Here is a 20,892-nt window from a genome sequence, read left to right on the forward strand (position 1 = left end):
TTGTTTGTTTCCGTGTCCGTTCAGTTTTTTTTGCGGATAGGATACGGACCCATTCATTTCAATGGGTCCGCAAAAAATGTGCTGTCCGCTTCCGTATGTCCGTTCCGTAGCCCAGCAAAAAAAAATAGAGCATGTCCTATTCTTGTCCGTTTTAGGCATAGTTACAATGGGTCCGCAAAAAAAATTGATGGCATACGGATGGCATTTTTTTTTGCAGATCCGCAATTTGCGGACCGCAAAACACATACGGTCGTGTGCATGTAGCCTTAGTTGTTCCAAATTTCCAGCCGGCGTTTTCTGGATTAATGGAGAGAATCTCCACTCCCGCAATCAGCGCACTGGAGAAATGGCGAAATGCACTCAGGCGGGAAGAGGAAATCACTTGATGAGCTGTAATGCAGGAAGGTGTGGAGTCTCCTTGAATGAAGGACTACACTTGAATATCACGTCTTGCTTCTAAGCCCGTGACAGACTTAGTCTCCTGAATGCAAAACTGCTATGAGAAAAATGTCATTTTCTCCAGTCACACCCAATGCTGCATCAGCAGTCTGCTTGTTTCCTTTCTGTTTGTAGCCTCCGGGACCTAACATTTTACTGCAGCCACTCTCTTGCTAGTTCTAGTCTGTTATTATTTTAATTAGCAGACACTACAATTGGGGATGCAGCTCTGGATGTGAATGGGGTATAGGACAGGATGTCTGTCAGCAGATTTGTACCTATGACACTGGCTGACCTGTTAAGCCCCGTCCACACGTCAGTGTTCTCCATGGACAGCACGCGTCCCCATCATTTTAATGTGCGTATTCACACATCAGTGTTTTAGCACGGTCCGTGGATTCGTGTTTTTAGCTCGGAGGCATGCTCTAATTTGCCTGTGCTCACGGATCCATCACGCCCATTATAGTCTACGGGTCCAGGAAAACAGTGTTTCACCAATCATTAAGAAGAGATTCTTTGAAAATAATTTTTTAGCTGTTCAGTGCCAGTAAAACACGGGTGCAACACGGACAGCAAAAAACTGACCCAGCACGGATCCTTCGCGGACAGCTTCACGGATGCATGGCTGGCCACTTGCTCATGGATTTGAGCACGGACGTGTGAATGAGGCTTTACATGTGCACTTGGCAGCTGAAGGCTGCTGTGTTGGTCCCATGTTCATATGTGTCCGCATTGCTGAGAAAAATTATGTTTTAATATATGCAAATGAGTCTCTAGGAGCAACGGGGGCGTTACCATTACACCTAGAGGCTCTGCTCTCTCTGCAACTGCAGCACCCCTGGACATTGACTGACTTTAGGAGAAGTCAGGGCCAGGTGTCATGAAATATACACTGCCTGGTCCTGTAAATGAAAGTGCAGAGGGTGCAGCATTTGCAGAGTGGGCTGAGCCTCTAGGTGTATTGGTAACGCCCCCATTGCTCCTAGATGCTCATTTGCATATAGTAAAACATAATTTTTCTCAGCAATGCGGGCACATATGAACATGGGACCAACACAGATGTCTTCAGCTGCCAAGCGCACATGTAACAGGTCAGCCAGTGTCATAGGTACAAAACTGCTGACAGATGCCCTTTAACCACCTCCGGACCGCTGTACGCACAGACGCGTCCTGGAGGTGGTTGATTCATTCCTCCTGGACGCGCCGGCGCGTCCTCTCCGCGAGACGCGAGATTTCCTGTGAACGCGCGCACACAGGCGCGCGCGCTCACAGGAACGGAAGGTAAGAGGAGTTGATCTCCAGCCTGCCAGCGGCGGATCGTTCGCTGGCAGGCTGGAGATGTGTTTTTTTTTAACCCTAACAGGTATATTAGACGCTGTTTTGATAACAGCGTCTAATATACCTGCTACCTGGTCCTCTGGTGGTCCCCTTTGTTTGGATCGACCACCAGAGGACACAGGTAGCTCAGTAAAGTAGCACCAAGCACCACTACACTACACTACAAACCCCCCCCCCCCCCGGTCACTTATTAACCCTTATTAGCCCCTGATCACCCCTGATCCCCCATATAGACTCCCTGATCACCCCCCTGTCATTGATCACCCCCCTGTCATTGATCACCCCCCTGTCATTGATCACCCCCCTGTCATTGATCACCCCCCCTGTAAAGCTCCATTCAGACGTCCGCATGATTTTTACGGATCCACTGATAGATGGATCGGATCCGCAAAACGCATCCGGACGTCTGAATGAAGCCTTACAGGGGCATGATCAATGACTGTGGTGATCACCCCATATAGACTCCCTGATCCCCCCCTGTAAAGCTCCATTCAGATGTCCGCATGATTTTTACGGATGCACTGATAGATGGATCGGATCCGCAAAACGCATCCGGACGTCTGAATGAGCCTTACAGGGGCATGATCAATGACTGTGGTGATCACCCCCCTGTCATTGATTACCCCCTGTAAAGCTCTCCCTTCAGATGTCCGCATGATTTTACGGATTGCACTGATAGATGGATCGGATCGCAAAACGCATACGGACGTCTGAATGAAGCCTTACAGGGGCATGATCAATGACTGTGGTGATCACCCCATATAGACTCCCTGATCACCCCCCTGTCATTGATCACCCCCCTGTCATTGATCACCCCCTTTCCATTGATCACCCCCCCCTGTCATTGATCACCCCCCCCTGTCATTGATCACCCCTCTGTAAGGCTCCATTCAGACATTTTTTTGGCCCAAGTTAGCGGAATTATTTATTTTTTTCTTACAAAGTCTCATATTCCACTAACTTGTGTCAAAAAATAAAATCTCACATGAACTCACCATGCCCCTCACGGAATCCAAATGCGTAAAATTTTTTAGACATTTATATTCCAGACTTCTTCTCATGCTTTAGGGCCCTAGAATGCCAGGGCAGTATAAATACCCCACATGTGACCCATTTCGGAAAGAAGACACCCCCAGGTATTCCGTGAGGGGCATATTGAGTCCATGAAAGATTGAAATTTTTTGTCCCAAGTTAGCGGAACGGGAGACTTTGTGAGAAAAAAATTAAAAATATCAATTTCCGCTAACTTGTGCCAAAAAAAAAAAAATTTCTATGAACTCGCCATGCCCCTCATTGAATACCTTGGGGTGTCTTCTTTCCAAAATGGGGTCACATGTGGGGTATTTATACTGCCCTGGCATTCTAGGGGCCCCAAAGCGTGAGAAGAAGTGTGGTATCCAAATGTCTAAAAATGCCCTCCTAAAAGGAATTTGGGCACCTTTGCGCATCTAGGCTGCAAAAAGTGTCACACATCTGGTATCGCCGTACTCAGGAGAAGTTGGGGAATGTGTTTTGGGGGTGTCATTTTACATTAACCCATGCTGGGTGAGAGAAATATCTTGGTCAAATGCCAACTTTGTATAAAAAAAATGGGAAAAGTTTCTTTTGTCAGATATTTCTCTCACCCAGCAAGGGTATATGTAAAATGACACCCCAAAACACATTCCCCAACTTCTCCTGAATCGGCGATACCACATGTGTGACACTTTTTTGCAGCCTAGGTGGGCAAAGGGGCCCATATTCCAAAGAGCACCTTTAGGATTTCACAGGTCATTTACCTACTTACCACACATTAGGGCCCCTGGAAAATGCCAGGGCAGTATAACTACCCCACAAGTGACCCCATTTTTGGAAAGAAGACACCCAAGGTATTCCGTGAGGGGCATGGCGAGTTCCTAGAATTTTTTATTTTTTGTCACAAGTTAGTGGAAAATGCTGCTCTTTTTTTTTTTTTTTTTTTTCATACAAAGTCTCATATTCCACTAACTTGTGACAAAAAATAAAAACTTCCATAAACTCACTATGCCCATCAGCGAATACCTTGGGGTCTCTTCTTTCCAAAATGGGGGTCACTTGTGGGGTAGTTATACTGCCCTGGCATTCTAGGGGCCCAAATGTGTGGTAAGGAGTTTGAAATCAAATTCTGTAAAAATGACCTGTGAAATCCGAAAGGTGCTCTTTGGAATATGGGCCCCTTTGCCCACCTAGGCTGCAAAAAAGTGGTCACACATCTGGTATCTCCGTACTCAGGAGAAGTTGGGGAATGTGTTTTGGGGTGTCATTTTACATATACCCATGCTGGGTGAGAGAAATATCTTGGCAAAAGACAACTTTTCTCCCATTTTTTTATACAAAGTTGGCATTTTGACCAAGATATTTATCTCACCCAGAATGGGTATATGTAAAAAGACACCCCAAAACACATTCCTCAACTTCTCCTGAGTACGGAGGATACCAGATGTGTGACACTTTTTTGCAGCCTAGGTGGGCAAAGGGGCCCATATTCCAAAGAGCACCTTTCGGATTTCACAGGTCATTTTTTACAGAATTTGATTTCAAACTCCTTACCACACATTTGGGCCCCTAGAATGCCAGGGCAGTATAACTACCCCACAAGTGACCCCATTTTGGAAAGAAGAGACCCCAAGTGTATTCGCTGATGGGCATAGTGAGTTCATGGAAGTTTTTATTTTTTGTCACAAGTTAGTGGAATATGAGACTTTGTATGAAAAAAAAAAAAAAAATCATCATTTTCCGCTAACTTGTGACAAAAAATAAAAAGTTCTATGAACTCACTATGCCCATCAGCGAATACCTTAGGGTGTGTACTTTCCGAAATGGGGTCATTTGTGGGGTGTTTGTACTGTCAGGCCATTGTAGAACCTCAGGAAACATGACTGGTGCTCAGAAAGTCAGATCTGCTTCAAAAGCGGAAATTCACATTTTTGTACCATAGTTTGTAAACGCTATAACTTTTACCCAAACCATTTTTTTTTTTACCCAAACATTTTTTTTTTATCAAAGACATGTAGAACAATAAATTTAGAGCAAAATTTATATATGGATCTCGTTTTTTTTGCAAAATTTACACTGAAAGCGAAAAATGTCATTTTTTTGCAAAAAATCGTTAAATTTCGATTAATACAAAAAAAGTAAAAATGTCAGCAGCAATGAAATACCACCAAATGAAAGCTCTATTAGTGAGAAGAAACAGGAAGGTAAAATTCATTTGGTGGTAAGTTGCATGACCGAGCAATAAACGGTGAAAGTAGTGTAGGTCAGAAGTGTAAAAAAGTGGCCTGGTCTTTCAGGGTGTTTAAGCACTGGGGGCTGAGGTGGTTTAAAGGGGTTTTCCCACTGTCGCCTTTTCATACTTACCTGCTGCCAGCGCGCCGTTCACTTCCTGGATTCTGGCTGGGGGCGGGCTTCATCTTGATTGAAGTCGTCTCCCGCTGGGCCGCTCGCTGGACTGAACGCGCACGCCGCCGCGCATGCGCCATGGTGACTTATTCCTGGCCAGTATAGACAGAGCTGGCATGCGCGTTCGCGCTCTGTATTATTCTGGCCAGGAAGAAGTCACCATCGAGCAATGCGCGGCGGCGTGCGCGTTCAGTCCAGCGCGTGGGCCAGCCGGGAGAAAAGGAGTCTTCTGCGCAAGCACGGCCACCGGGATTCCGGTGGCCGTAACCAGGGGAGACGGAATGACAACAATGAGGTAAGTGGGATGAATTTTCCTCCTAAACGGTGGAATTGGTTCATCAAATATATTTACAAAAATGATCATTAACAGATTTAGCAGTGATCATTATGATGGGATAACCCCTTTAGGGCTACTTTCACACTAGCGTTGTTGAATCCGGCAGGCAGTTCTGGCAAAATAGTATGAAAACTGATCTGTCTCATCCGGAATAACGGATCCGGTATTTAAATTTTTTTCAAAGATCAAAGGCGAAACCAGCTCCTCTATATCCCCAGAAAACTGGATCCGGCGATGCAGCAATTTCCGGAACACTTGGTATCGGATTCAGCATTTATACATCTCTATGGAAATTAATGCGGGCTACGGCAAGTGGGGTATTTTTCCGGCATTTTGGAGAAAAAATACCACAGCATGCTGCAGTATTTTGTCCGGTCAAATACCATACAAGGGACAGAACGGAAGACATCCTGATGTATACTGAACGGATTGCTTTCCATTCAGAATGCATTGGGACACAACTGCTGCGTTTTTTTCCGGTATTGAGCCCCTATTACCGGATTTCAAATACCAGCAAAAGAATAACGCTAGTGTGAAAGTACTCTAAGATCAGCACAAGATAAAACAAACACACTTCCAAACTGCTCAGCAATTGTATTTAGATTTTTATTTTTAAAATAAAGTTACAAAAGAGAAACAAAATGTTACAAGATCAACAGAGAAGATAACAGCAAAAAAAAAAAAAATCATGTTGTGGCTCCACACAGCACACCCCGAAAGCTGCTGCAAAATGTTAAGGTAGCAAAAGAAAGGCTGTGAAAACACCCTAATATAAATTAATTCATGAAATGATAGTAAGAAAAGTACATTCGCTTTAAAAGTGCTTCTATTCAGTTAAGTGCTCTCTTCCGCGTACCGCTCCGCCCAATACCGCATATCAATAATGCATATCAATATATACATGAGATTGCTGACTCTTTACTTAGGAAGTAGTCATAGGAAAAGTTCCATGAAAAGTCGCAATCAGTTTCCAAGAATAGGATATGTTCTAAAGGTAAAGCATTGCAGCATGCGTAAAGTGATCTTTTACCACTATTTCATCTGCCCTATAGTGGTGGCTGCAGGGAGACAGAATTTCCCCATTTAACTCTATGCTTCGGTGGGGATTAGGAGCTCTGACAGACATTGAGAAATATATCGAGCACAGCCATGCAGCTTAATTCCCCAGATACCAGGTTACTACTCATAGCTGCTGCTCCAAAGACAATTTCTATATTGGAAAATCCCTACTTGGATTTGACATTTAGCTGATCACAAAGCGTCCTCCTGCAGGGGCTCCAGTGATCAGTTGCATTCTGTGGACAACCTGGGAACAAGTGTTCAATTTCCCTGCAGCGCCACCACAGGAGAAATGAAGCATTACATCGTGTCCAGTCACATCAATGCGTTGTCAGAGTGAGAGGTGCTCTTTTGTGGACCCGCTCTACACTCTAGCCCAGTAATGACACCCCTGAACATAGGACCTCCTTCTAATAACCCAGAATTCCCTACAAAGGTATATACCGTTACCAAAAGATTCTGCAATGCAGCTCGAAAGGTAGGTGAATAGGTCGCGTTAGGCTGATAAAATGTGGTAACGCAACTAGACCCCATAGGCACTGGTCATAGGTTTCCATACTAAAGTAGAGCCTGACTAATGACAGCACGGTCACAGAGTGGAGGCCTGACCAATGACAGCACGTGTCACAGAGTGGAGGCCTGACCAATGAAAGCACCTGTCACAGAGTGGAGGCTGATCAATGACAGCACTGCCACAGAGTCGGAACCTGACCAATGACAGCACCTGCCACGAGTGGGGGCCTGACCAATGACAGCACCTGCCACAGAGTGGGGGCCTGACCAATAACAGAATCTGCCACAGAATCAGCACCTGATCAATGACAGCACCTGCCACAGAGTGGGGGCCTGATCAATGACAGCACCTGCACAGAGTCGGAACCTGACCATGACAGCCCCTGCCACAGAGTGGGGGCCTTGACCAATGACAGCACCTGCCACAGTGGGGGCTGACCAATAACAGAATCTGCCACAGAATCAGCACCTGATCAATGACAGCACCTGCCCACAGAGTGGGGGCTGACCAATGACAGCACCTGCCACAGAGTCGGAACCTGACCAATGACAGCACCTGCCACAGAGTGGGGGCCTGACCAATAACAGAATCTGCCACAGAATCAGCACTGACCAATGACAGCACCTGCCACAGAGTGGGGGCCTGATCAATGACAGAATCTGCCACAGAATCAGCACCTGACCAATGACAGCACCTGCCACAGAGTCGGAACCTGACCAATGACAGCACCTGCCACAGAGTGGGGGCCTGACCAATAACAGAATCTGCCACAGAATCAGCACCTGACCAATGACAGCACCTGCCACAGAGTGGGGGCCTGATCAATGACAGAATCTGCCACAGAATCAGCACCTGACCAATGACAGCACCTGCCACAGAGTTGGGGCCTGACCAATGACAGCACCCGTCACAGAGTGGAGGCCTTACCAATGACAGCACCTGCCACAGAATCAGCATCTGACCAATGACAGCACCTGCCACAGAGTGGGGGCCTGATCAATGACAGCACCTGGCGCGGAGTCAGCATCTGACCAATGACAGCACCTGCCACACAGTTAGGCTGCTCTTACATCTGTCTTATTGATTTTTACTGTTCTGCTTTGATATAGGAGTGGAGCATAATAATACATAAGTGAACTAGTGGCACCGGAGGACCCCACTAACTATAGCGGGACGCCAGACTTGCCTCACAGAGTTCGTCATTTTACTAGACAGAGTATTCCTGCATTTAGGATTTTTTCTTTTTTTCGGAATCTATGACTGCGGCCTTGAATTCTTTTATTTGGACTAAAAATGTCAAATCAATACTTTATTAATGCGATTAAAATTCAAGACCACCAGTGGTAGCTTGGCCTAGTGATGGGATTCCAGAGATAAAGCATATTGCTTCAAGAGAGCCGCGGCTTCGACTGATGATCTCCCAACTCGCCTGCAAAACTAAAGTTTTCACCATCTGCATTCTGCAAATATTTAACTGAGATACGAGCGCTCAGGCAGCCACTAACACCAAGATAACCAGTAGTGGAGAATCCCTTTAAGTGACACACAATTATACTCCCAGGGCATCCTCCTTTAAAAAAAGGAGCTGAAATATTAGAATTTTCTGGATGACAACCTCCCGGCTTGGCTTGAACAATAAACAACAGACCATTTCTTTGGGTGCCTACAGCTGGATCAGAATCTGTCCAGAATCTGGCCTTGCAAGCTTTACCAGTAGATCACAGGCTAGGTAATGGTAGATCAGACACCGGGACACCCCAATGTGGGTCACGTTACCCCAGGCTTAAGCTGGAGGGGATACATTCTTGATTAGTTAAATTCTCATAACAAATGGAAAAAGCTAGAAAACAGACAAGATTCAAAAACATTCAGATAAAGCCCCAAATTCCCAGGTCAAATAAGGTCCAGTCCTGTAAATGTGCAAGGATTGGGGTCAGCAGATCTCATCCACGAGTTTGGATCCATTGATCCCTCTGTAGGTGACTCTGCCGGGTCTGACCAGGATGCCGTGGTTTGGCTTACAGTGAAAATAACGCTTGTCGCCGACAGAACCATCATTCTTTCCCTTGGCAGAGCGCAGTTCTAGTCCTAACCACACGCCAGGGGCAAAGTCTGTAGGGCCTATGTACCGTATGATGGCTACTTCATTGGAGCTGGTCAGCAAGACCTGGGACCCCTTGTGCAGCTTCACACCTCCGTCACTGGTGCTGGTGGAACTGGTGCTGCTCCAACTGCGGCGGAGGGCTGGCTTCCTGGCCCTGTCCACGGGGAGAAAGAAAATATAGTTAACATCACATACAGCAAGTCTGAGCATCACAGACCTAACACCTATACCCAAAGGGGACAAGACATAAAACTGACAAAAACCCATAAAAAGTATACCTAAAAGTATCATAATACTGCCTCCTATGAACAAGAATATAACTACTATAATACTGCCTCCTATGTACAAGAATATAACTACTATAATACTGCCTCCTAAGTACAAGAATAGAACTACTATAATACTGCCTCCTATGTACAAGAATATAACTACTATAATACTGCTCCTATGTACAAGAATATAACTACTATAATACTGCTCCTATGTACAAGAATATAACTACTATAATACTGCTCCTATGTACAAGAATATAACTACTATAATACTGCTCCTATGTACAAGAATATAACTACTATAATACTGCTCCTATGTACAAGAATATAACTACTATAATACTGCTCCTATGTACAAGAATATAACTACTATAATACTGCTCCTATGTACAAGAATATAACTACTATAATACTGCTCCTATGTACAAGAATATAACTACTATAATACTGCCTCCTCTGTACAAGAATATAACTACTATAATACTGCTCCTATGTACAATAATATAACTACTATAATACTGCTACTATGTACAATATAACTACTATAATACTGCTCCTATGTACAAGAATATAACTACTATAATACTGCCCCTATGTACAAGAATATAACTACTATAATACTGCCTCCTATGTACAAGAATATAACTACTATAATACTGCTCCTATGTACATGAATATAACTACTATAATACTGCTCCTATGTACAAGAATATAACTACTATAATACTGCTCCTATGTACAAGAATATAACTACTATAATACTGCCTCCTATGTACAAGAATATAACTACTATAATACTGCTCCTATGTACATGAATATAACTACTATAATACTGCTCCTATGTACAAGAATATAACTACTATAATACTGCCTCCTGTGTACAAGAATATAACTACTATAATACTGCTCCTATGTACAAGAATATAACTACTATAATACTGCTCCTATGTACAAGACTATAACTACTATAATACTGCTCTTATGTACAAGAATATAACTACTATAATACTGCTCCTATGTAAAAGAATATAACTACTATAATACTGCCCCTATGTACAAGAATATAACTACTATAATACTGCCCCTATGTACAAGAATATAACTACTATAATACTGCTCCTATGTACAAGAATATAACTACTATAATACTGCCTCCTATGTACAAGACTATAACTACTATAATACTGCCCCTATGTACAAGAATATAACTACTATAATACTGCTCCTATGTACAAGAATATAACTACTATAATACTGACTCCTATGTACAAGAATATAACTACTATAATACTGCTCCTATGTAAAAGAATATAACTACTATAATACTGCTCCTATGTACAAGAATATAACTACTATAATACTGCCTCCTATGTACAAGAATATAACTACTATAATACTGCCTCCTATGTACAAGAATATAACTACTATAATACTGCTCCTATGTACAAGAATATAACTACTATAATACTGCCTCCTATGTACAAGAATATAACTACTATAATACTGCCCCCTGTGTACAGGAATATAACTACTATAATACTGCTCCTATGTACAAGAAGATGACTACTATAATACTGCTCCTATGTACAAGAATATAACTACTATATAACTGCTCCTATGTACAAGAATATAACTACTATAATACTGCTATGTACAAGAATATAACTACTATAATACTGCCTCCTATGTACAAGAATATAACTACTATAATACTGCTCCTATGTACAAGAAGATAACTACTATAATACTGCTCCTATGTACAAGAATATAACTACTATAATACTGCTCCTATGTACAAGAATATAACTACTATAATACTGCCTCCTATGTACAAGAATAGAACTACTATAATACTGCTCCTATGTACAAGAATAGAACTACTATAATACTGCCTCCTATGTACAAGAATATAACTACTATAATACTGCTCCTATGTACAAGAATATAACTACTATAATACTGCTCCTATGTACAAGAATATAACTACTGTAATACTCTTATGTACAAGAATATAACTACTATAATACTGCTCCTATGTACAAGAATATAACTACTATAATACTGCTCCTATGTACAAGAAGATGACTAGTACAGCTTTTTATGTGCGGTAGAACACTGTTATAATGATTGCGGCATAGTCTTGGGTGACGTACACACTTCCTGGCAGAGTTGCGGGGTCTTCCGTGCTTTCTATTGCGGTGACCTCGTTTTCTTAGTTGTTTGTTATTAAAAACTTCTAACCCAATAAATAAACGTCCTTTATGCAGCAGTGAAGAGATTTGTACAGTTTGAGAAAATTGGGTGCGTGCTGTATTTGTGTTGTGTGGTGGCACATTCACATATTCGTTAATGTGCTGCTATAACCTCTGCAAGGCCGGAGCCGGGAATCATTAAGCGTGGATCCCGCTGTGAGCGGTTATTGCTCGGTGCCGCTCCGGGACAATGTGGCGGAGATGCTTTGAAGTCGCTGCTTGTTACGCGCTCTGCTCTTCCTTTAAACAGACGACCCCATTACCAGAAAAGTACATGGGGCTCCAATCTGTAACAAAATATCGACATGGGGCAGCTCCATTATGTATCACAGGCTGGAAAAAACGGATTGTTACACTGGAAATGTCTGCTTGTTCTATGTCTCCGCGCTACTTTTATCCATATTTAAAGGGATACTACGCATTCGTAAACTCTGCCCCTCATAGGAACCAATTGGGAGGCAATATTCCATATGTACTCCACGTGGCACGCCTCTGAAAAAGTTTATAGTACATGACAATATATCTTTCTAACAAAGCTAGAACCAGCCCTGTACCTCACAGAGATCCCCCCATTCATTGCTCCAATTATTCTGCTAGATTCTCTTCAGACTGGCAGCTCAGGAGAGTGGCCTTCCTGCAGAAGCTCTCCCCTATCAGAGCTCGGGGATGTGCCCTTCCTGCAGGAGCTCTCCCCTATCAGAGCTCGGGGATGTGCCCTTCCTGCAGAAGCTCTCCCCTATCAGAGCTCGGGGATGTGCCCTTCCTGCAGAAGCTCTCCCCTATCAGAGCTCGGGGATGTGCCCTTCCTGCAGAAGCTCTCCCCTATCAGAGCTCGGGGATGTGCCCTTCCTGCAGAAGCTCTCTCCTATCAGAGTTCGGGGATGTGCCCTTCCTGCAGAAGCTCTCCCCTATCAGAACTCGGGGATGTGCCCTTCCTGCAGAAGCTCTCCCCTATCAGAGCTCGGGGATGTGCCCTTCCTGCAGAAGCTCTCCCCTATCAGAGCTCGGGGATGTGCCCTTCCTGCAGAAGCTCTCCCCTATCAGAGCTCGGGGATGTGCCCTTCCTGCTGAAGCTCTCCCCTATCAGAGCTCGGGGATGTGCCCTTCCTGCAGAAGCTCTCCCCTATCACAGCCCAGGGGGACTGTCCTTTCAGCAGCTCTCTCCCTATAAATGTCACATGTGCACGTGCAACCACCTCAGCTGGGCGTGCAAACGGGGCTTGTCCTTTCCTCTGAAGCTCTCTCCCTATTACAGTTCAGGGGGCTTGTCCTTTCTGCTACAGCTCTCTTCCTATCAGAGCTCAGGGGGCTTGTCCTTTCTGCTGCAGATCTCCCGAAAACTGTCAGAGCATTTAACAGTAGATACAGCAGATGACAGTTGAAGGATGGAACTGTGCACGTGCAACCACCTCAGCTTGGCGTGCAAACGGGGCTCGTCCTTTCCTCTGAAGCTCTCTCCCTATTATAGTTCCGGGGGCTTGTCCTTTCTGCTACAGCTCTCACCCTATCAGAGCTCAGGGGGCATGTCCTTTTTGCTGAAGCTCTCTCCCTATCAGAGCTCAGGGGGCATGTCCTTTGCTACAGCTCCCTCCCTATCACAGCTCAGGGGCCTGTCCTTTCTGCTACAGCTCTCTCCCTATCAAAGCTCAGGGGGCATGTCCTTACTGCTACAGCTCCCTCCCTATCAGAGCTCAGGGGCATGTCCTTACTGCTACAGCTTCCTCCCTATCAGAGCTCAGGGGGCATGTTCTTACTGCTACAGCTTCCTCCCTATCAGAGCTCAGGGGAGATGTCCTTTCTGCTATAGCTCCCTCCCTCAGAGCTCAGGGGGCATGTCCTTACTGCTACAGCTTCCTCCCTATCAGAGCTCAGGGGCATGTCCTTACTGCTACAGCTCCCTCCATATCAGAGCTCAGGGGAGATGTCCTTTCTGTTACAGCTCCCTCCCTATCAGAGCTCAGGGGGGCATGTCCTTTCTGCTACAGCTCTCACCCTATCACAGCTCAGGGGCCCGTCCTTTTTGCTGAAGCTTCCTCCCTATCAGAGCTCAGGGGAGATGTCCTTTTTGCTGCAGGTCTCTCCCCCTATCAAAGCTTAGGGGGCATGTCTCTTTTACTGCAGCTCTCTCCCTGTAGCTGCCACAGCGTTTAACAGTAGATACAGCTGATGGCAGTTGAAGGATGAAACTGAGCATGTGCGACCACCTCAGGTGGACGTGCACATTACTGTACAGAATAAAAACCAGAGGGCGCCAAGAAGTACAGTTTATCAGAAATAGAAAGTGAACCACAAAAGTAACAGATTTTTTAGGCTGAGCTTTAATAACAATTACTGAAAATCTTGAAAATGATGCAGGTGACGCCCCCTCCCAGTTAACTCTGCCCACTCTTTTTACCAACGGTGGTGAGAAAAGTCCCAAATTTTATCACAAATAGTGTTCAACTTCTTACTGCGGATTTTCTTTTCTACACGCCGCCCCACGTGGTGTCCTCGTGGAAATTGCAGCAACAATGGATGTCAGCTGCTTTCTGGCCCTAGTGCAGGTATCAGCGAGACGCATATTTTAAGCATTTCTTCTGGGAATTTCAGCACAGAAAACGTGCAAAAATTTTCATGAACCATATGCAAATGTGAACACACGCTAAGTATATATGAGAACGCTGCCTTCCTGACCTGATGGGTGTCACTTCTGGAGCTCTGCTGTCAGTTGTCACGGTCATTCTGGTATTATACTTATGAACCAGGAGGCTCAGGATGAATTAACAGGTCATTGTGTGAGGTCAGATGAAGAACAGAATATTATAGATCATAAAGGCTGCGATCATCCTCACTGAGCACTGCTCTAATATATGGGGCCTCCAGGAACAGACATTTAAAGGGTAGGTTCACCTTTGAAACAAAATTTTTTAAAAAAACTTGAAAATATCTCTACACTCGTCCCTGGGCAACTTGACAGGGGCTGAAGAATGGGGGGAAATTGCAGCGTCCACAAGAGCCGAGCACACAGAGACCCATAAACAGACTGCAGCCTGACACCGCTGCCAGAGACGCCTCTACTAAATGTGAAGGGGGAGAATAATTATCCATTCAGATATTCTGGGCGCTTGTGGAATGAATGCTGATCACTTACAAACCTTCCTATTAGTATAGTTACATAGTTACCATGGTTGGAAAAAAAGACATCAAGTTCAACCGAGGGATCGGTGGGGACGCGAATCCCAGAAGGAAGTGAGACTCGGATTTCTACACGTTTTCATAAGCATTAATGTCATTTACTTTTAGGAATTCGTCTAAACCCTTTATAAACCCGTCCCCTGTTCCTGCTGTGACCACGTCCTGAGGAAGTCTGTTCCACAGATTCAGTTCTTAAAGTAAAGAAGCTTTGATGCTTCTGGAGACTGAACTTTTTCTTCTCCAGTCGGCATTTTACATGGAACAGTTTTTCACCGTACTTTTTGTACGGCCCATTTATATATTTGTATAGATCATGTCCCCCCTTAGACGTCTCTTCTCAAGACTAAATAAATTCAATTATTTTAATCTTTCTTCATAACTCAGACCCTCCATGCCCCTTATCAGTTTAGTCGCTCTCCTCTGTACTCTCTCCAGCTCCGGGGCATCCTTTCTATGGACTGGTGCCCAGAACTGAACTGCGTATTCCAGATGAGGCCTCAGCAGAGCAATATGTATGTGACCTCTGATCACCATTCTCCTGTTCACATACAGAATTAATCTATATATGAAGTTTAGTCACTAGGTACATCCTGTATTGTACTCCAGAGCTGCATTCAATATTCTGCTGGAGAAATCACTATGTACGTACATTACCTATCCTCTACTGATCCTGTGATACATCCTGTATTATACTCGGTAACCCCAGTAACCGGCGCTAATATGTCAGCCCAAGTTACAGGGTAAATTGGCAATTTAACCCCTTTGCTACCAGCGCCGTACATGTACAGCGCTTGAGCGATGTGTAAACATGGCTCACGCTCGCACGTGCAGGGGGCGCCATGGCCGGCAGGTCTCTGCTATTTCATACAGCAGAGACCTGCGGCTAATTACCATGACCGGCAATAATGCCGATCGCGGTTATTAATGGCTTCAGATGCCGTGATCAAGCAAGATCACGGCATCTAAATGCGCAAAGCTTCCTACGTGTGGCCAATGTGGGCATAGGTAGTTGTGCTGAATACTTTCAGCCTCGCTGATGAGGCTGATAGTATTCATGCTGCAATTCTTATTTTGGCCACTAGATGGCAGGCCAGCATAAAAAATGAGCAAATTCTGGTTTAATTGTAAATTTAAAAATCCCTGATAGAATAAAATCAAAAATTCAAAAAACAATATTTATAGGCTCATATATGAGCTTCAAAATGATCACAAAAAAAAAAATATATATATAAAAAATAAAAAATATATAAAAGTTTAAAATCACCCCCATTTCCGTATAATAAAAAAATACCTAAATAACAATAAATATAAACATCATGGGTATCATCGTGACGAAAACGCCCATTCTATTAAAATATATGAAAAAATATATAAATTACAATACAGCGAATGGCGTAACGGAAAAAAAGGGTCAAAATGGCCAATTTGTCATTTTTTTCATTGCTTTTCTTACCCACAAAAATTTAATAAAATGTGATCAAAAAGTCACGCACACTCCAAAATGGTATCAATAAAAACTACAGATTGTTCCGCAAAAAATGAGCTAAAAAAGTTATGGGGGTCAGAATATGGTGAGGTTAAAAAAAATAATAATAATTTTTTACACTATTTATACATAAAAAACCCATACATACGGGGTATTGTTGTAATCGTACTGACCCAAAGAATGAAGGGCATGGGTCAGTTTTGCCATAAACGAAATGCCATGGGAACAAAACCCGTAAAACTGTGGAGGAATTGCGTTTTTTTTCCAATTCCACCCCATTTGGAATTTTTTTGTACCGCTTCGCTTCCCACTACATTTTATGCCATAATTAATGGTGGCATTAGAAAGTACAACTTGTCCCGCAAAAAAATAAGCTTCGTACAGCTATGTGACCGTAGATATAAAAAAGTTATGGCTCAAGGAAAATAGGGAAGAAAAATGAAAATGCAAAAACCTCCGATATCCTAAATACAAAAAAATAAAAAATACAGGAAAATAATAAAAACAACGACTGCTATAAGCCCACACAGCAGCTTCCAAGCCCAGCAATCATAAACTATATACATAGAAAAGATTGTAACAGAAAGGGGCACAATTTAAGAATAATAAAAAAAATATATATATTTGCACCTTTTCGCTTTTTTTCCTACATTTCCCTAGGTATAAAAAATAAAAATTACATAAAAATAAGGCCCCATCACCGAAAAAAGACACAAAAATTAAGCCCCAAATGTAAGTTATTGCTTTCAAACATGTACTGAAAAATGTGCCTGGTCATGAAGGAGAAAAATGGCCCAGTTGAAACTGGTTAAAGTGGTTTTCTGGGAGTGCAATATCGATGACCTATCCTGAGGAGAGGTCGCCACTATCTGATCAGCGGAGCGTCCGCCCCCCTGAATATCTGTTTGAAGAAGCTGCGGCCTTCCAGTAAGCGCTCTTGTCTCTTCCAATGACATCACGTTCATCGGTCACATGGCCTAGTTACAGTTCAGTCCTGCTCAAGTGAATGAACCTGGGCTGCAATACCAAGCACAGCCACTATACAGAGTACAGCGCTCACTGGAGCGTCGCGGGCTCTTCAGACAGCTGACCAGTGGCGGTGTCAGGAGCTGGACCCCCACCGATCAGATAGTGATGATTATCCTGCAGTAAGGTCATTAATATCAAACTCCTGGAAAACCCCTTTAACCGAAAAGTTGTAGAACTTTCATTCTGGGGTTATTTTGGTCACCCCCTTTGTTTTTCACGTCTTACCGGCCATACGAGTGTCTCCTGTCCACGTCTTTCTGTGCAGCTGTTGTAGATGTGGAGCTGAGGCTTCTTTTGAACCCTAGAAATATAAGGTAGACGGTTGACCTAAGGAGTGGGACTGTGTACACATGTATGTTATATATGCACCGACAACCATATTGGTTCTAACCAGCTTTCTTCACAGAGATATTAGAAACCCCTTAGTCATACCCCTTGTTAGCGAACAGAGTTAATAAAGGAGGGTCTTCTGTTCAAGATCCCCATCAATCGGCAATAGTAGGGAGAGGATAGAGGACTGCTTTAACCATTGGTGCACCTGCCTAGACAGGTCCCGTTGCTATCACTTCACCTCGGCACAGAGGCCACTAGTAATTACCCGACTCTCTGTACCGCCACATCTCGGGTCCCAGGGCCGGAATCAGAGACGTGCGTGTAGATATCAAGTCACAAGTAACTTCCTCCACTGTCCGAATGCAAATTTCAAGCTTTGTAAAACTTACAAAATGGGACTTCTGGGCATCTGAATTAATTTAGGGTTTTTATTTGGGATTTAAATTAATTTAAGGGTCAGGTCTGGGATGTAAATTAATATAGGGGATTCACTGTGTTTCAGCAGCTGAGGTCGCCCAGTCAAGAAACGTTACAGATCTGGCAAAATTTGCTGTAAAGTGCAGGGTACGGCACACCACCAGCTTGTGTGAACACACCTTAACCGTTTGGCTACCGGAGTTTTTTTTTCGTTTTTGCGTTTTCATTTTTCTTTCCTATTTTCCGTGAGCCATAACTTTTTTATATTTCCAGTAACATAGCTGTATGAGGGATTTTTTTTTATGCGGGACAAGTTGTACTTTCTAATGCCACCATTAATTATAGCATAAAATGTAGTGGGAAGCGGGGAAAAAATTCCAAATGGGGTGGAATTTATTTATTTTTACATCACCATATTCTGACCCCCATAACTTTTTTATACTTGTGTCTACTGAGCTGTTTAGGGGCTCATTTTTTGCGGGACAATTTATAGTTTTTATTGATACCATTTTGGAGTGTGTATGACTTTTGGATCACATTTTATTTATATTTTTTTGGGTAAGATAAGCAATCAAAAAATGGCAAATTGTCCATTTTGACCCTTTTTTCCGTTGCGCCATTTGCTGTATTGGATATTTTTTTATATATATATTATTGGCGTTTTCGGTCTCGATGATACCCATGATGTTTATATTTATTGTTATTTAGTTTTTGGGTTTTTTATTATTATACGGAAAGGGGGGCGATTTAAAATGTTATATTTTTTTTATTTTGTTTACTTTTTATTTTATTTTTTTATCATCATTTTAAGGCTCATAAATAACCTTTTAAACTATGTTTTTTAATTTTTAATTTTGACCTATATGGGATTTAAAAAATGACAATTTCTTTGCATTTTGCGGATTTCTTATGTTGGCCTGCCATCTGGTGGCCAAAATAAGAATTGCAGCATTAATGCTCTGAATTTCTTCATAGAGACTCAGAGCATTCAGCCGCACGTGCTGAAGTCCCAATTGGCGCTCGGGGCTTCAGTATTAACGCTTCCGGGTTTTTGCGCATTCAGGTGCCGTGATCTCACTTGATCATGTCATCTAAAGCATTTAATTACCGCGATCGGTATTATTGCCGGTTGCGGTAATTAGCCGCAGGTCTCTGCTGTTAGCGAAAGCGAAGGGTAGCGAAAGGGTTAAAGAGGGCCTGTCACCAAAAAATACAATGCAATCTGACAGCACCGTGTTATAGAGCAGGAGAAGCTGAGCAGATTGATATATATTTTTGTGGGAAAAGATTCAGTAAAACCTGTAATTTATACATTTATATCTCTTCTGTCAGCAGCATCGGTACAGGAGGGAGCCGGTGTTATCAGTGATTGATAGTATTGTGTGCAGAAGTTTGCATAGAGAGATAGTTGTCAGTCACTGAAAACCGATAGCACTTCACAGGGCTGCAGATATAAATGTAAAAATTACAAGTTTTACTGAATCTTTTCCCATAAAAATATATATCAATCTGCTCAGCTCCTCCTGCTCTGTAACATGCTGCTTTCAGATTGCATTGCATTTTTTGGTGACAGCATCTCTAAGAAAGAGCGCTGATACACTGCAACAGGCACTGTACTTGCGTCAGCAGCAGCTGATCAGGTGGTGCTTTCAGCCACTGAATGTAAACAAGAATGTTTCTATTCACTGACAGCAAGAGGCGATTTTGGAAATGGCAATAGAATGTGTCATCGTAAAAATAAATTACTTAAAAACTCCTTTAAAGGGATTTATATATTCATAAAACACATCAGTGGGGGACAGACACCCTGCACCCCTGTCGATCAAATGTTTGAAGTATTCAATGAGCGCAGTGGCTTCTTCCTAGGCCTTTTACATCACGTTCATCGGTCACACGGCCGATGTGCAGCTTAGTCCTAGTTAGGTGAACGGGTCTGAGTTGCAATACCAAGTACAGCCACTATGCAATGTACGGCGCTGTGCTTGGTAAGCTGCAAGAAGGCTGGAACGTCACGGTCTCTTCAAACAGCTGATTGACGGGGATGCCTGGAGTCGAACACCCACCAGATATTGATGACCGAGCGCGAGAACATGTCATCAACATAGGAGCCCCTGGGAAGGAAGGTACCTGGGAAGGAATGGTTCAGTTTACTCGCTGGAATCTCCGACAAAGAATCCAAAGACCCACAGACCCTGTGGGGAAAAAAAATAAAAAATTATAATCGGAAAACTTTTAGACGTTAACCAACACTGGATAGCGGCTCACTTATATTGCAAGAATGGATAGCGTGGGTGCTCTAAGCTGATCGGCCGTCCGAAAGGCCAAGTATTGCAATAGATAAGTGTATAAAGAGCCAGCGCCCTCACAGACCTGGGACGTGTTATATCAAAATATTGTATTTATTAAAATATTAGTTCAGAATTACTGACAGATTAGATGATAAGGGAATATAGTTATTGCGTTGGATCCCTGTCTTTAATAATTATCACAGGGACCTCGCGGTAAAATAGAAGAAATGGAAAGGAAAAGAAATGGAATAAAAAATATATGCAAAAAAAAATGTAGTTAAAATGACTATAAATATAAACATCATTAAAAAAGCGAGTCCACTTAGTTTATATAGTTTTCAATATTCATGTCCCTCCATAGGCATGTTTTTATGTGTAACGCCACAGATTTATATAGTGGCACCAACAAGGTCGGTGTGTTTGATTTTATT

The 20,892-nt window shown here is 43.1% G+C and overlaps 1 protein-coding gene across 1 annotated transcript in view; it reads right to left on the bottom strand.

The window, feature by feature from the left end:
• Positions 1-6,450: 6,450 nt before the first annotated feature.
• Positions 6,451-20,892, bottom strand: part of CLIP4 (CAP-Gly domain containing linker protein family member 4) — a 66,180-nt gene continuing 51,738 nt past the window's right edge. The window contains 4 exon segments of the mRNA XM_040430621.1: positions 6,451-7,455; positions 7,627-9,364; positions 17,649-17,724; positions 20,301-20,365. Of these exon segments, the coding sequence (XP_040286555.1) occupies positions 9,040-9,364; positions 17,649-17,724; positions 20,301-20,365 (466 nt within the window). The 3' untranslated portion in view covers positions 6,451-7,455; positions 7,627-9,039.

This window comes from Bufo bufo, chromosome 4, assembly GCF_905171765.1.
Source record: "Bufo bufo chromosome 4, aBufBuf1.1, whole genome shotgun sequence".
Taxonomy (NCBI): Eukaryota; Metazoa; Chordata; class Amphibia; order Anura; family Bufonidae; genus Bufo; species Bufo bufo.